The 17,455-nt window shown below is 39.7% G+C and overlaps 3 protein-coding genes across 3 annotated transcripts; 2 read left to right on the top strand and 1 right to left on the bottom strand.

Moving 5' to 3' along the window:
* Positions 1-1,641: 1,641 nt before the first annotated feature.
* Positions 1,642-3,890, top strand: RB195_014076 (uncharacterized protein; the record flags this gene model as incomplete). The annotated part of the gene is made up of 3 exons (XM_064204180.1): positions 1,642-1,694; positions 1,798-1,918; positions 3,657-3,890. The coding sequence occupies 3 exons, from the start codon at positions 1,642-1,644 to the stop codon at positions 3,888-3,890; spliced, it is 408 nt and encodes a 135-aa protein (XP_064060061.1).
* A 4,525-nt stretch (positions 3,891-8,415) lies between these two features.
* RB195_014075 (uncharacterized protein) lies at positions 8,416-8,829 on the top strand (the record flags this gene model as incomplete). Its single annotated transcript, XM_064204179.1, has 1 exon — positions 8,416-8,829. One exon carries the CDS (start codon positions 8,416-8,418, stop codon positions 8,827-8,829), a length of 414 nt encoding a protein of 137 aa, XP_064060060.1.
* A 4,386-nt stretch (positions 8,830-13,215) lies between these two features.
* RB195_014074 (uncharacterized protein) lies at positions 13,216-14,079 on the bottom strand (the record flags this gene model as incomplete). Its single annotated transcript, XM_013443185.2, has 3 exons — positions 13,216-13,461; positions 13,553-13,953; positions 14,010-14,079. The coding sequence occupies 3 exons, from the start codon at positions 14,077-14,079 to the stop codon at positions 13,216-13,218; spliced, it is 717 nt and encodes a 238-aa protein (XP_013298639.2).
* Positions 14,080-17,455: the final 3,376 nt, after the last annotated feature.

Here is a 17,455-nt window from a genome sequence, read left to right as displayed (position 1 = left end):
ATTCATTTACCATCTCTTTTTCTTTGAAGCTTTCTTTTAAAGTTCCTGCAAAGCTGTGGGAAAGTAGTGTTGCACCAGGATGTGATAGGTGTTCAATACGGGAAATATAACCAAATTAGCTTGAAGGCGGTATTCGCAAAGTTTCGATGATATATCATTTTTTTAACGTACATTAAAATCGGAATCCTAATCTTCAAAGATATCAGCGAAAGCACGATACATCTGGTACCTCCAGCGATTCCACGAATTTGAAGCTCTTAGAGCACTCACGAGAATCAGGTTATCCAACGATTCAAATCGTTACACTCTTGCGAATGATGCAATGGAAGCACTCAAAAGGAATAAAAAAATCAAAATTCAAAATTACATGAAACATTATCTGCTACATGTTAAAGAGTGACGAGAACCACTGTAAGGAGGTGCTCCGCTGGACAAATTGAGACTTTTGGATGCTTCTCATTTTAGAGTTTATTGAATTTTTTGCTGTCATTCTCAATAGCCACCTCAAATTCCGTCTATTGCGGAAACAACACTGAGAACGCTTCCGAACGTTGTCCTTCATTCTTACCACTAATCGCCAAGTGCTTCTTTGGATTTCCTTGCGGAAATCATCTTTTGCATGCAACCACATGATGCGCTAAAAGGACGAGTTAAAGTTAATGGAGAACGATGAAGTCCTCATAATTATGTTAGCCGACCTTTACAATTACCCACATTCGAATATACCGTCAGATGACGTTGGATTCCGAAAGACTCTCAACGATAAGTAGGGAAGATGAGTGGGAAAAGCACCTGAAAAAGACGGGAATTTCGTGCTCTATGTTTCTTTGCAATTCTATTGCCATGTTTTGTCCCTTGATTGCTCTTTTCCATCGCCTAGAGGAAAAACAAGCAGTAGCAGCAAGAAATATTTGAAAAACAAACTCTAAGCGAACTGATTGGTAGTCTGTGGAAAAAAGTGACCCTGAGTTTGAGATCCTTTCAATTAGTGATTGACAAGAAACAGTCTTTAAACTGTACTAATGCGATTTTCAAGAAGATTTTACCTTTTTATGTCACTTCTCCCTCTCGTTGTCAATGCATCAACTTTTTCCAGCAGCACCGATTCTAATCGCACTTTTAATCTTGCATTCCACGGCTTCTTCACTCATGCTGTCAGCGATTGCACTTTCGTGCACACTGTTGAACAGCGTTGGACTTACTCGACCTGAATGGCGTTTGACGAAGTAAAACCTTTTTAGCACTCTTTACATTTCTCACATATTTTCAAGTGCATCATTAAGTTGAGTGAACTTTATACGAAGCGGAAATGAGAGTATATTTATTGAAATAGAAGTCATAGAAGGGAAGTAAGAGTGAATAACAAAATTATGAAATCTACATCATACTCCTAGACCTCACATTTGCGTGGTCATGGGTTTAGTCGGTGTGTTATGTTGACATGTATGTTTGCAGGGCAATTTAAGAGTGAATAATGGCGCAACGTCATTAGTACGGCGTACTGTACGATATTCGAGGTAGTCTTTCATCAAGGATTTATCTAAAGACAGCAGATTCAAGTCGGGTCAAAAAGAGGCGGTTTGTGATGTTTGTGGTGGTGCACAAGCGGTCTTGAAATGGCTTAATAAGACCCACAGAAGAATGGAAGTAGTGAAGCTTTCACCAGGATCGCCTACGCAATCAGTCCAGTGCCAGTCAGTGGAGTCGTCTTGACCCTTATCATAATGGTAAAGCAAAAACATTTAAGTGCGTAAAATGCAAAATGCAGCTACAATTTCGTCAGATTTTTATTTGAAGACATAATATGGGTTTCATGGTTACGGACAAAGTTCAACGATTTCTGATCGTCACTACATATATGCGATTAATTCATGGCTCTACTGTTGCGGAACTGCTTAGACAATTGCGTATCACTGTAGTTAGTTAGCTAGGAGACTCTCACCCAACACTCGAAATTGGGACGCAGCGCGGAGATCGCGAGTTCTTGACTGGAATGGACATATAACCTTATTGTTGGATTCATTTACTGATAACCTTCCTTTCATTTGCTGAGATTGGCTTGAGGATTGAGCATCAAGCAATCAAAGAACGTTACTTTCTCTAACTGTGTCATATGTGCATGCTCTTATATATATTGTATGAAACTCCAAACCTAAATACGTTTGTTTGCCAATATTTAAAAAAGGCATAGTTTGGCAGAAACGATGAAGTATTCGTGTTTTGACGTTCCCCTATTTTTTCACACACTTAAACCTAACAAAAGCGAGTTGCGTAGTGGCGTTTTTCAGTAAACACCCACGATAGCGCGATAAATGTCATTCTTGCGTCCTGCCTAATAATTACATTTGACAGACAGTCCCCACATGAATCACAAGACAAACTACACATTAGGAAATTGTCGCGGTTTTCGTGACTTGCGAAGCAACGCAAATTCTTGGGATTTTTTTGCGGCACTTAGCGGGATGGCTTAAGTTCATGGCTGCGCGAAAATCGTCACTTAAGGAGGTTTTCAGGTTTTACGCTGCGCACACATTTATGACTTTCGTCGTAGTAAATTCCAAAACGTCACATTCCAAAGCGGACATCGCAGAGAAAACGACAAAGAACAACCCTTACTATAAAAACAATTTGTTTTTTTAGTAAGGGTTGTTCTTTGAACAATGATTTTTGAACAGAGTACGACTGATTTCTGAAACAAACTCATTATCTCTGCAATGCCTTGAGTAGAATGAATATTTCTATCGAGCGATCTCGCCTTTTGTTCTTTTGTTCCAAGGTGGCCCAATTAAATCCATGATGCTTTGCATTCAAAAGTTCTTCAATTTTCATCGCAGAATCTAAGAGTATGGAGATCTACTGGAAAAGAAGGCAACATTAGAACCTGTTGACTTCTTGAGAGATATTAACTTAAAGAAATTATAGCCACTTCCTTGTAGGCCATAACATCATCAATAAATTTTTTAATCCTTTGGATTAAACCTCTAATGACGTCGATGCAGCCTTAGGGTCTAACCCAGAGTCTTCGAATTCGGACTTTCCACTCGATGCTCATGCCATGCTTTCATCAGAATTTGGCTACAAAATATGGGATGTGGGCACATACGCGCAATAACTGTGGTATTTGTTCATTAAAGTACGGGAAAAAGTTGAGCGGTTTCTTTCTTTTAGTTCTTTTTTTTCGAAGTTTACTGTGCTCACTGTGCCAGTGATGGTGTAGAACAATTTTGATCCTCGGTCAGAGTTCGTATACAAGGTCAGCAAGTTGTGAAGATTTGCCACTATTCTTGTACTGTATTACGTCTGCAGAGGATTCTAAAGGCACAATCTAATGGGGATTATTCGCCAAAGACTGTCCATCCTAACCGTAGTGAAATTCTAAGAATTGTGCCAGAAGAATAGGCACATGACGTTGTCTAAGTAGCACCACAGAGAGATATGCATGTCATGACGAAGTAAGGAGGTCCACTGCACTAGCAGGATAACAACCTTCAAGATATTGGAAAATATGCTGCACAATTTGCAAATATTTCTATTCGTGTAACAAAGCAATGCATCCGCACTTCCTGTTCACTCGTTTTTTGATTTATTGAAGTAATCCAGATGCGTCATCCAGAAGTTGGTGTTTGATGAAGGCCAGCTTCATATTTATGTTTCAGAGAAAGAAGATATTATTATTATTATTAATACTATTATTATTACTATTATTATTGTTATTGCCATTATTATTGTTATTATTATTATTATTATTATTATTATTATTATTATTATTATTATTATTATTATTATACACCGTAATCGCTTTACTGCCATATAAGACGCCGTTATACCTGGTCTGTGCCGAAGCAAGATATGAGGTGCTACGCAATGTTACGTCAGCTTTGCGATGCTGAATCGCAAAAATTTCATGTGGTTTGAAAAGCTGAAAAACAGCGTCAAACTCATCAAAGGTTCGAGTAGGCATCGAAATGTGTTGAAAATACAAAAATGTAGGAAGAAAGTGCACCAAAAAGAGAACAACAATAATAATAGGAAATACAATCTAATAAAACACACAGTCTGAAAATAATAATTAGGGCATCACATTTACTCTTCTTTTTACCGACTTTATAAGTAAGTAATTTATAGGTATGAATAGATGTAGCAGATTTTCCCACGGCACTAAAAATTTGTTTGAATACACCTTGGCGTGTAATATTTCCTCTGTTCTTGTTTATGAGTCCTTTTCTTTATTTTGGTGTTGGTTTGACCATACCATGGACTATAAGATTGTGGCTAACAATAACTATAGGAAGGAAACTCGCTTTCCTCTGTAAATAATTGAGCTTGTATTTCAGGTTTCCAATGATGTGACAGATGAGAAGTGGGCAAGTTTAAATTTTGATTGAGCGGAGCATTTTTTTTAGTTCTGAACTCAAATTCAGTTTCAAGCAACCAACTTCGGGTGTCGAACGCTCTTTTGGTGGTTTATAGGCTTCCAATGACGCTTTCTCCATCTATAGAAATTATTTAAAATTTTTGAACGATTGTTTTACTGATCAGCATTCGTTTTAAAAAAGTTGCACAATGGCACACAAATTTCCTATCGTTTTTTTTAAGATTCTTATGATTGATTTTATTCCCTTAGAAACATTATGTGTGCTGATTCATCTAATAACTGCACCCATCAAATTAAATAATCAGTGAATTCATTGAGGAATGAAATACCATATCTTAGAGGAACAATAGCAGCCACTATTGTAAGAAGAATGTCCGAAGTCGGGATTCTAACAACATCAACACATAAAAGAAATTAGAGATTAAGGAAGTATGGTGAAGTGCTGAAAACCGTCACTGAAATTCTAAAAAAAGATTCACTACTCAAACTCAGGAAAGGAAACGAAAAGACACCAGTTGCACTTGTGCACAAGAGCACTTTGCGCTTATTATGGTAGCTTCCTGCCGCAGCTTCCTTTGTTAATCTTGCATTTTTGTTTCATTCCAGGAATGTCGTTTATCCCATTTTGTATTCCTGCAGATGAAGCGCTTGACGCTCTCTTAGGTCTATAATATACGAGTTGAACCATCTTCTGGAATATTTTTAGCCTCAAAATCCTTATAATAGTGAGAAATTTTGAAATAAGGTATGTTTCGAAAAAATTTTCAGCGCTCTCTGCTCACTTGTATTTTGTTGGGGCTGAAGTGGCTCAAACACGCTGCTAATTTGACTAAGTTGAAAAAAGTATGAACACAGCGAAGTAAAGGTCAACGATCGAGTGTTAACACGAGCTTCTAATATGAAGATCGAGTAGATCTACGTTAGAGCAAATCATATCGTAACATCAATGCCACAGCAACAATCAGCCCCTTCAAAGCGATTAGGAGAGAACTGAACAACACGTTTTCTCTTTGTAATATTGTAGATTGTTTGCCACAAAATGACTCATCCTTGGAACTGGAAACATCAAATTTCAAATTCTGTACTCGCAAATGCACAGATTCAATTTAAAGTGCGATTCAGTAGCGCTTTTAATTAGAAGCTTTAATGGTCTCTGGAAGGGCACCTTAGTTCCTACCCCATACACTATTTTTATATGTCCAACAATTCCTAGATAGAGATTGAGAGTCATGAGAAACAGCCGAATTTGCACTTCCAAACAAATAGTGTTCAATTTCTAGCAAAATTTTTAGTCTTTCTACTTTCTAAAATAAATTTTCACCGGAAATTATCAAGATATTAACGTAAAAATGTTGCTAAAACTACAACGCGTCTCCAATGCGGTAACGCTTCTTTAACTTTTATTTGAAATAGAAAACTATGTTGCGAGTGTAAATTTTGTCGTTTCGACTTATACCGAGGGTAAGAATTACGAGACTTTTTTTCAATGCAACTTTGACAGCTAACGGTTTCGTGCAGCCCTCTTAGCTTTATTTTCTTCCTATGAGCTGAACTTATTCACAATATACGAAATTTATATATTTACCACACGAAATTGGGACAACAAGAAGAAGAAAATGACTTAGTCGAAAAACCCCATAGCTGAATTCTGAGAAAGTATTATGATTTTGGACGAAATCAAGGACAAGAAGATAATTTTGGAATATTCAGGAAGATGCTCCACTATCAGTTGTTGATGGCGAGCAGTAAAGAGCTTATTTCACGGACGTCTTAATTTTTGCACTTGAGCCACTTCATATGCACAACATTGTCACCTTAGTGGGTGTCCCAAAACCAATCAGACCAAAGACTCAATGGTTTTGCATTGTAGATGAGCAAAAACACAGTCCAGGAAAGAATTCAGATCCAGAAGAGTCATTCTCGTCAGTTGCTCCTTCAATGGATTCTTACAGCCGTGTTTTCGCTATCGCCTTCAGAACCCACTTTCTGGCGGCATTGACATGGGCAGTGCTCCAGATAAACAAGTGGACATCACTTCAAAAATGTTTCTGCTCTGAATCAAAACTGCCGAGACGTCATGACCAAAATTCGGCCTAAATCCAAGAGAGCAGTTACGTTTACGACGGTCCAAAGAAATGCCTTCTAAATCACACAGTATTTAATCCCTACGGGAAAATGAACAAGGACAACCAGGCCTTTCATGTGCACGGATTGATTGAACTGACAGGCGGATTGGCCTCTGCGCCCTGTTGTTTTTTACTCGCTCATGTGTTCCTAACCTCTACGATCTTCAACAAAAGTCGAACACGTTGAAGGACCAAAGAGGGATTTAAAGAGGCAAAGCCCAAAAAGGAAGAATTTGTTTTCTTATCAAATCAAAGAAAAGAGCGGAACGAAGAGAAATTTCCCACTTCTCAAGCAATGGGGTTTCGAACACTTGTTCATTTTATCTCTCTCTGTTTCTTCATTTCAGCCCGTCATCTTTGAACTCCAGAATAGAGGGCGCAGGTAAACTGGATTGTTGGTCATTGTATTGGATCAATTAGCTGTTGATATTCTTCTTTTACACAAATAATGATACTTCTTTTCCTCTCTTCTCATTCTCCATATTCCTGTGGTAAATTTCCCTTGGTCTTTGTTGGTTCCACTTTCTAAGACGTGATAACTGTCTAAAATAGTTCTTATCTTAAACGCAAGTTTGTTTTCAACTGCATTTCAGTGAAATTCCGCACTGTTACCTTTTCCTGGAGTCTGCAAGAATTTTGCAGAAAATGCATCGATATTGCCCACATTTGAAATGTGAGACTTGAGCACTGCAGTAATCATCTGATCGTCGTTGATTCTGATCCAGCGACTGTGGACTTTTATTTTAATCATTCAAGAGATTCAAGTCACAGAAGGAGCGGGAAAGTGAGCTATTGTGAATTAAGCAGCTATTTTAGTCCAGCGTTATTTTCAGAGATAATAAATCCCACATCACGATGGTCGGATCCGAACTGTGGGTGTTCAACTCGGTGATCACGACGCACTCTTAGCAACGAACTTTTACTTCACTTTTCTTCGTCTTCGGTTCCATCCGACTTCCTCTAGTAAGAAATCAGCTTTTAGTACAATGTCAAACGTCCACGTTGCTTTTATCGGTACACTGTGATTACACAAAAAGTACTCTGATCCTCCAAAGGAGGTTAGCGAAGACTGAGGACTGTACAGCTACAGTGATCAAGTAGGATACGAATGTATTGCGCTAGAGATCAGCGATTTGCCGTAAGGTCCACGCCATAGGTTGTGAACAGATTGGTTCTTAACGTTTCTTGTTCTTAAAAGCGGCAGAGAAATTTTGGAAGTAAGACGGAAATTTCGCTCAATAACTTCAATTATCTATCTTATAATTGCACTTCAATTAAACTTGCGCTGTTCTACTCTATTTTTGTTTCAGTAGCACAATCGAAAGCATTCATTGATTTAAATGCTCATCTTTTGACCGATGTATGAACAAGTCCACGGTTGGATCGAAGTCAGTGTTGTTCAAACCACCCACGTGACATTCGTGTGGTCAGAAATAAACGTACTTCAGGTATACTGAACAAAAATTAGATTTTTCAATGTCCTCAGCAAAATTTCCGTCATTGTATGCTACCTCTAATTATCTTCTAGTGTGCAATTTTGCAGTAGTGTAGAGTGTCTACGATGTTTTCATGAACAAAGTTCATTTGCGGATAAAAACAGATACTCTGAAGGTCACATCAATCTGCTAAGTGAATGTGAAGATAAATGGCGCACACATGCCTGACACTTGAAGAAGTTTTGTGTGGAAAGATCGCAGAGTGATTTTTCATAATTTCAATTCCAATTTGTTCATCGTTTCATGGTGGAATCTGTCTCTCCTACATGTAAAGATGCACTTAATTCCTTGAATGTTGCAAACGTATTAGGTGAAGTAAAAAGTTCTGAGTGTTTCCGCTAGACGTCTTTAGTGAGCCATATCTGACGATGTCAACATCACATCGGGTCATACCGTACGGCGATTTCTAGGTAACATTATGAGACAAGAACCATGTCGAAGATCCAATTCAGCGGTCAGTGGTGCACACGATCGACTAGCCCAAGTGGCCAAGGAGCTTCAGCTGCGAGTTTGGTGGAATTGGAAGGGAATCATCCACTATGAGCTCCTCCCATCGAACCAAACACTCAATTCGGACTTCTGCTGCCAACAACTGACCAGAGAGAAGCAGGCGATCGTCCAGAAGTGGCCAGATTTAGCCAAGAGAAAAGGTGTTGTGTTAGATCAAGACAACACCACGAGCAGAGACGTCCCGTCAAAAGTTCGGAGGGCTTGGATGGGTGGTTTTACCGCACCCGCCGCATGGTCCAGGCATGGCACCAAGCCACTATCACTATTTCAAGCATTTGCAAAATTTCTTAAAACTGGTCGCAAGAGAGACTTGTGGAAATGAGATGGTCAAGTTTTTTGCCAATAAGGAAGAGAACTTCTTCAACTGCAGAATTACGAAACTCGCATCAATGTGGACTAAAGTTATCGGAGAAAAAGGCGCCTATATCGATTGGTCCTGACTATGTCAATTTCATCGTCAAAATAACGTGAAAAAACGCTCAGAACTTTTTACATCACCTAATATGAGTGCTCTACCGATCTCGTTGTTGGTGGTGTTTGTTGTGGATATTGTTCCGAACTATTGATCAAATGAAGTTGTTCATTGCAGTGCCCTCAAGCTCGAGGTCTAGATGGAAGGGAGTTGCAAACTAGGTTAGCTGAAGAGCGTAATAGAAAGCTCCTATACATGAGCACAAAAGAAGAGTACTGCGGACCTCAGTGCAGACAGCTCGAAACTTCTTCTGATCCGTAATTGAAGTCATTCAACGAGTTTTTCTTTTTCCCGCAGCTTTCCAAAGAAAGTGCTACGGGAGTTCGTGGCGGAAAAGCAACATAAATAAACGGATTAATGTTTTTTCTGAGGAGAACTATGAAGAACGATTTAATTGTTCCTGAAATGTTGAAGGACTCTACTGCTGCACTCTCTACTCGCTTAGAAAACATGCAAGTCAACACGTGCCACCTGCAAAACGCAGCCAAAACGGTAATGCTTGACATTCTTGCGAACTAGTACCTGCAAAACAACCCCCATGTTACGATGGCACATGATTCGTGCGAAAAGTGCACGATCACAGCTCATCAGCGACATAAACTGCGACGAATCCACAGGTTTTTTGGCCAAAGGCACGGCAAGTTGTCGAAATTTAAAACCGTGATTGAAACGAAATTCTCAGTCAAATCATGATGAATCGAAAATGTGCGAAGAAAGTTTGTTTGCGCAAATTTTGGAGAAATGAATGAGTTTGTGAAGAAAAAATGTACTTATTGGATTACTTGCTGTAGGTATAGAAATAAACCGGAATAGGAGCATTTATTTGATGTTCTGTATCTGTTCTCGACAAAAGATTATTCTGAAAGGCAATAATCGTTGGCCTGCGTGCTGTCGAAATGCTGTAGGTGGGAATCTACTGTCTTCTCGTCATTGCTGTGAGACTTAAGCTAAAGATTGCCCTGAGAAGAAGCTGCTTCTTCCACATGGGCTGTCAATGGATTGAAGAGCACGTCAAAAATGGCAGATTAGATCCCATTTGGGTGTGGGACTAGGAATCACAGAAACGATTTACGTCTTCTTGAGATAATTAGGATTTCGAAAGACAGGTAGAGCCCAAAAAATTGCAGAGTTTGCGACCGAATTTTGCAGACAAAATTTGTTAACCTCGTCGAAAGTCTTCCATGAAACCCTCTTCGTTTTCCTCTACTAAGAAATTCTACCACAGGGTTAACATCACCGTTACACATGTAAAATGATAGAATGCATTAGAACGGGAAAATTGCAAAAAAAAATCAGACCTTATGTTCTTTTTTTAAGAAAAGAATGGCTCAACATTCGTAGGTTTGTATGTATGACTGCTTTCTAGCTCCGTCTTCGTCTGAATCCAGCATAACTAACTTACAAGTTCAAAATAAAAAAAATCAAACTGGAATTCACTGTTATTGAGATGGTAGAAGTCATTACATTGCTATAAAAACTAAAAATTAAACTTGAAATGCTAAGAGATATTTCAGCATTTATTTTGAAGGATTGTAGCAGGGTGTAATATAAAGCCGCAACATATCAACGCGTCACACGTATTTTTATTTTTGTAGAAATTAAAAGTGTACATAGTGTGTCCAAGTGGTTACACATACACATCCGTAAACGTGTACTATTTGAAAAAAGGAAAGATGAGGAAAACTACAAGGAGTATGACGGGTGTGAAGATTACTAGGGGCCTGTGCTAAAAGAGCACTTACGTGCAGAATTATCACCATTATAGACGAAACATCGATTAAAATCAAAGTTCCAGGGAATTCCGTGAGAATTCGCATATTCACACTTAGCATATTCATACTACTATATTGAAGGATAAAGTTTCTGGCGTTAATCAATCCGCTTGGGATGCGCCCCCACGTTCACTTCAATTCAGAATCGTTTGAGGTTCACGAACGTGTATCTGGCCTATACAATGACTTGCGGTGGCTAGCCGATGTGTCAAGTCGGTGCTTTTATCCTCCCAGACGAGTCTGGTACCAATTTATCGACCCCGGAGGGATGAAAGTCTTGGTGAGCACTAGGGCGGATTCGAACCTCCGACCGATCGTGCAGGAAGCGGAACCTCTAACCGCTACACTACACCCGCCCTACTACTATATTACTATATGTATACTATACTATACTATTACTATATATATTTTTTATCAATTTCTTATGCACACGTAGGACCGTCTGAGTCATTAGAAAGTATGGAAAGTTGGGTTCTGCTAAGAGTAATGGTATAGAGCAACTTCCCAGTAAATAAGCCAGTGTTAGGTAATTCTACGCTGGTGAGTAATTCTACAAGACTTCGGAGCATACTCAGAGTTATAAAATGTTAATAATTTCAATATATCCATTATTTTCTGCACGGAAAATCCTATTAATCCCCTTTTCTAGCTAAACTCAGTTCTTTCGTGGCTGAAATGCTAGCATGGCTGATAATAAAAGACAAACCCGATGTTTATTCGTGTTTTCAGCTGAGTTCTTGACCCTTGTTATTCATTTCTGTTTCAGGTAAAAGATCGCTTGTAATCCGTCATCTCATTACATTTCCTATCTCTAACATTTACCTATTTATTTATTTTATTTTCTCGATTCTTGCCAACAAAAGTTACGGTTTCGCGAAATTCTTTCGGACCCTCTGTGAACTGATGCGACGTCATGAAGGAGAAGAATTAAGAAAGCAGGTAACACAATTTCCACATGTAGTTCAGGTGTATTAGTGAAAGAACTGGTGATTTCAAGTTACACTGCGCAAAAATACAACATAGGAACATTGACATGGTGTTCAATAACTCCTTCTATAGAACTGCAAGATGGTTGGAGCTCTTACCCCGTGATGTTGTTGAACACAGTAGAATATTCAAGATGTGTTAGAAAAAAATGGGCATACGCCGGTGCTTGAATATTGATGTCTAGCCGGATACCTCTGATTCTTGCAACTCTCGGAAGTCTGATTCCTTCTGCACGCACATGGGTACATGGGGCTGGATCACGGATTCCCACCAGTAACACCTCTTAGTTGTCTTCGATGTTTCTCTATTTCTCTCCCACTCCTCTTATGAACATCTTTTTTTTGAGCTAGCTGTGTGGCCTCTCTTCTCCTCTTATGAACCGTGAAGCGCTCCCTTAGAATCATTCACCAAGAAGAAAACTAATATGTTGCGGTCGTTTCTGTTTTTGATTTGTTTCGGTCACACTACGTTCTCACTCAGCTTTTCCTGAATAACCTCCCACTATTGACTTCCGCATCTTCTAGCTAATTTGATCTTGGTCTGGCGTCTATCTAGATTGTGGTGGTCAGTCGTTTGAAGAACAAGAAAGCTGGTGAACCCCGTTTCTTGAGGTCCCCCGTCAGATTCGCGCGGAGTCCCAATGGGCTCTTTATCCTTTGGGCTAGAAACATCACAAAGAAAAAAGATAGATTCTAAAATTGAAAGGGTGGATCGTTGGTTGGTCCTCCAAACTCTGATTTGCGGATAATTTGACCATTGCTAAACACACTAGATTGGGAGAATAGATGTCAAATGAGGACTCTTCTCTTCTTGTGATAGGAGAACGACATTTTCTTCATGTTATCCGCCAGAAAAAGAACTACTCCAGGTTCCTCTGACCATAAATTAAGTTCCGATTTAAATTTCTTTTCCTGGTGCACCATTGGTGTGAGTGAATAAATAAAGAAATAGGCAGTTGAATAAATAAAAATATCTTCCCGCAACAAAGTATTCATCAGAGCCATCAGTTCCAAAAACATTCGTGGTTGTTCCTTAGGAAAGTGCTAAGGGTTGAAAAATCTCAGGTTGTCCCATTGAAGGCGGTCAAGACCCACGAGCCTAACATCAGCCGTTTCTGTTGCATTAGCCGAGTCATGTTTTCCTTAAAATTCATTGACAAGGCACATGAATTTCACTGCTGTAAAAAGCAGGTTGTTTATGTTGAGAACATGAACATTGATAAAGTTTCCGCAAGTTTTTTCTTCGCACATAAAACAATGAACAATGCGCACTACGTATGTACATTAACGGCGACAAGTAGTCCTGAGAACAGATAAATGCAATTCTATGGACACCTATTTACAGCATGTAGTGACGAAATATACAACAGAGAATATTTACAGAAAACCCGCCTAGGTGAGATATGAACAAGAAAGAAGCAAGCCAAAATCCAGAATAAGCTACAACGAAAAGTTTTTCGACAGAATTGTTGCTGAAACTATGGGCTGTAACCAATCTTGAATCCATGCGTCTTCTTCATTTCTCTAATAAAACTAGCTGAACATTCGCAACAGATCGAACACAACATGCCCATCGGATAGCCTTTGTTGTCGGTGCAACCGCTCAATGGGACGAACGTTTGTTGGCATGCTTTTCCAGATGATGATGGTGCATCAACAGAGAAGCTACCGTCATTCGGAAGCGGTCCTGTGCATCCAGAAATACTGCACTTCGGAGCACGAATCTGCGAAAATTATGCGTTAAAAAGTGCAGATGCATACAGTACCATAATGAAATGAAAACAATAGGAAAGTGCAAAAAAGGGTGTGTTTCACCTTTTCAAAGTTTCCGCCTTCAAGATATGTGCCAGCAGGGTTAACCACAGGCCCCGCTCCTTCACCAAAATTGAAGTACTCGAAATCAATGGGAGTGCTAGAATCCACCTCAGCAGTGGCAGAGGATCCTGTCAATTTGGGGGCAACTCCTGGTTGAGGTTGGAGGAACTCCAAGTTGAGCGGTTCCTCAGGAAGAACATCAGGGATTGGTCTGTCCTCATCAAAAAGGCGCTCTTTGAGACGTTTCTGCATAGGCATCTTCTCAGTCTTTTTCGTGGATGCGGCTGCTACTCCGTCCATATCCATGTGGAAAGTATTTTCCGGGTTTGAGTTTTCGAGGAAAGCAGAGAGTGAATCTGCCGGAAGGAGAGAGGTTCGCTTCAAATCGGAAGTTGAAGGAACTAAAGGAAAATCAGTCAAATAAAGGAACCGGTTGCTAAATAAAATAACTACGAACCGTCAAATGGGTCCCTAAGCATTGGTGAGGCGTAGCAAAGAGCAAGAAGAGCGAACAACGCGATGAGCATGTTGTAGAGGTCTTGGGAATGACTCTCGTGAGATGATCCAGCATCTTCGTTCTTTTATACTTGTCTCATCGTCGAGGGCGGGCGCGTGAGAACGCGCAACGCTAGGGGCGCGGCCACAAGTGTTTTGTTATCCAATCTTGTTTCTCTCAACCCCAATGATCATTGTCGTACGTGTCGTATATTGATTGTGCACGAAGTGAGTTATTGTCAGTGACAAAACATTTTTCATCGGTCATGGAGGTCAACGATTCCGTCAGCGTTGAAGTGGAGAAGAATTGCTTGGACTTTCCCTTGGAAATTGTTTCTCGATTCACCGAACACTGTTAGATTTTATCTGTAAACACCAAAGCACGATTCATTCCTAACCAATACCACTCATGCCACAAATTCGCCCTTCACCACATCGAATTTTTAGCCCAAGATACGAATCTCATCTGTTCGCGTTGACGTTCCATCTGGTCTGGTACAGATTCTAGAGCACATTCCGCACATTGCGCACTTTACCGAGTGCACTATTGTTTTTACAAGAAAGTGTGCTTGATGCGGCGTTTCTGTTCTCTATTCTCTTCATGACGCAAATTCACGTACCCTCTTGTGAGTATCACTAAAGTATCACTATCACGAAATCTAAATCCTGTTAACTTTACGGGTCGTTGGTGTCTAAAATGAGATTCGATAGAAATAACAGTTAAACGGAAGTTCCGCGAATTGTCAGGAAACAAGATTGAGATCAACGAACTGATGTCACTGCGAATTAATGGAATTAAACAGCCTCTTTAAATCGTTTGAATCACCTTCTTTCTCGGAATCGCTAGGTTTTCTTATGCACATGACTTGAAGCATTACGAGTTTCGGAGCTACATGCTTAACGTTAACGTTGCGTATTCTATTTCAGGCCTTCCGCAGCGCGTGCGGGGAAAACTTTTCTCTTAATAACTCTACGGTTAAGGGCAGCGTATCAACAGCGTATTGACAATATTAGGATCTGTAAGAGAGTAGTATAGATATGGGACATAATTCTGGAGAATTTGTGGGCCTGATTACTATCAACGCCCCCTGACAATCCAGAAAAGTAGTGTGAAATAGCTTCGGTTGCACCGGTGCTTCCAACGATGTAACTTATTACAGGCAGTGAAACGCAGCGATCCGCAGCGCGTCTGCGATTATGCCGCTTGAGGAGCTTCTACTGATCACTTGAGTCATTTTAATTGGATTGAGCACTTTGCACAGCAAGTCGCAGATGATGGGCTGGGCAGAATCGGGCAGAATCGGGCACGCTTCATATCGTGAACTACATTGAGCTGCACTCAACGTGCTCGTAATCCAAACAGAAATCCAAACAAGGTTAATCTCGTGATATGCTGCCTTTGGAGGTGCGAAAGAAACGTTCAGAAATAGTGATGCCAGTGAGATCGACAACCAATCTTGTTCCAATGAGATTTTCTCTGATCGTGCAGCGAAGGGTCACGGCATAACCCGTTTTCCTCCTACCCTGAAACCAACCTCGACTAGGAGGAATTTCTCGTATATTACCAGTGCTATACGAATGCTGGTTAGTAGTCCATAGGAAAGAGTTGTAGAAAAGCGCTCGGAGTAGAAAATATTTTTTTCTGCGTTTGGTGTATTTCAAGGTTGTCGGAACTATTGGAAATTATCCGCTGAGACTCCCTTCTAAGAAACGAGCTATAAAGACCCATCGGAAGATCAAACGTCGGAACAGATGTGGAATGAGGGGGAAAGTGAAAAAGAAATGCATAAACTGAGTTCCTTCTTGCCTGGAAACTCTAGTGGGGTTTAATAAATAGAAATTAAATTGTTCAGCTTACGGAGCACTCCAGTAATTGGATTGAACGAAAAACTCTGTTTTTGCATCTGGAGACACAGAAGGAGACGGTTTTCTGTGTTTTTAGTGCAGATAACACATGTATTTTTATAATTTATGTATAACATATGTTTTTTCGTCCATATATTTGCATTTTAATGCATATTTTCGGTATTTTAATCAATCCAGAACCATAAACTTACAGGCAGATGGCATGATGATGTGGCCCTTGGTGATTTAACCTTAGTTGCTAGTTGCCACCTCCGGGACTACCAATTGCCAAGAGTGAAGTGTTCTTCCTATTTCTAACGAAATCCATAACAAAAAAAAAAACTCTAGAATTGTGCTCGCTCGTTGTGTTCGATGCGATCAGTAGCGATCGTCGCGCCGTGTGTGATCGATTATCATCAGATTCTATTGATAGCGTTTACGACTCCCGAAATACAGATGACGTTTGTTTCGGCGATTCAAACTTTCGGACTTGCAACCTTCCACGACGTGGTGTCAAACAAATCGACAAAGATATAATCCACATCTAAGATGACCAGTAGATTCATGGAAATTCAGGGTTTTGACCGTTAAGGTAGTATGAAATCCTAATCTCAAGAATTCTGATCAAATCGATGCTGAAAATGCGTTCTGTGTGCACAAAATGTGCAAAATGTGTTTTTTTCTGGTTTGGTGAGAGTCACACCGCCACGACTCCACTAATCACAGTAATTTCCCATCTCTTCACACTCGTCAATTTGCTCGACGAACCAAAAAAAAAACTCTGCCTCAAGTCATATTTGCCCTACGTCACTTGTCACATGTCCAAAAATGCAGATGGAGTTTATTAATTGAGGTAAAAGTTGCGATGCACCCAGAAGAGGCGTGTTGCCATAAAAGGAAAGAAGGTCCTGGTTGCAACCTTCCACCACGTGGTTTTCCACAGACCTGCATTCTATTTATAAATCAAGGTGATCAGATTACTTCGCTTCATAGACAGAACTTCATGAATTTTCCAGCTAGCATTTACGATTTAGTGCGGGTGAAGGAAAATTTATGCAAAACAATCTGATGTTGAATATGATATTGAACAATAAATGAATACTGCTCATCCTGGAAGAATAAAAAGAAAGTTTCTCCCTTTTTTTCTTTTCTCATGCAAATGGGAGTCATTGTCAATTGTTAGAAAGTAACAAACTGAAAAAGAAAGTGAACACGTTCTTCGTTTGTGAAATCCTTTAGTGGAAAATTAATGAATAAAAAGAATGATAGGACCCTTCACCTCTTTGTTCACAAGTCCATTCCTAGTCCTCTCAGACAATTTCTTACTGCTCCAGGTTTCTACTTCGAGAAAAAAAACTTTTTGTAATACTTTCTGGTGTTTTTAGAACTGCAGTCGAAACATCTGTCTGATGCTGAACAATGCTTTGAAAAACGCGACGAAGGAAATTCCTAGAAAAAAAGGAAAATTACCCCTACTCACTTCACTTTTGACTCTACCTAGCAATTTTAGAGATGGTTTTATTTCCGCGATTTTGTTTCTTGTAAGAAAATATCAATATGAGT

The sequence above is a fragment of the Necator americanus genome, chromosome V (assembly GCF_031761385.1).
Source record: "Necator americanus strain Aroian chromosome V, whole genome shotgun sequence".
NCBI classification, from domain to species: Eukaryota; Metazoa; Nematoda; class Chromadorea; order Rhabditida; family Ancylostomatidae; genus Necator; species Necator americanus.
The sequence above is the reverse complement of the archived record's forward strand: the minus strand, read 5'-3'. Positions and strand labels throughout refer to the sequence as shown.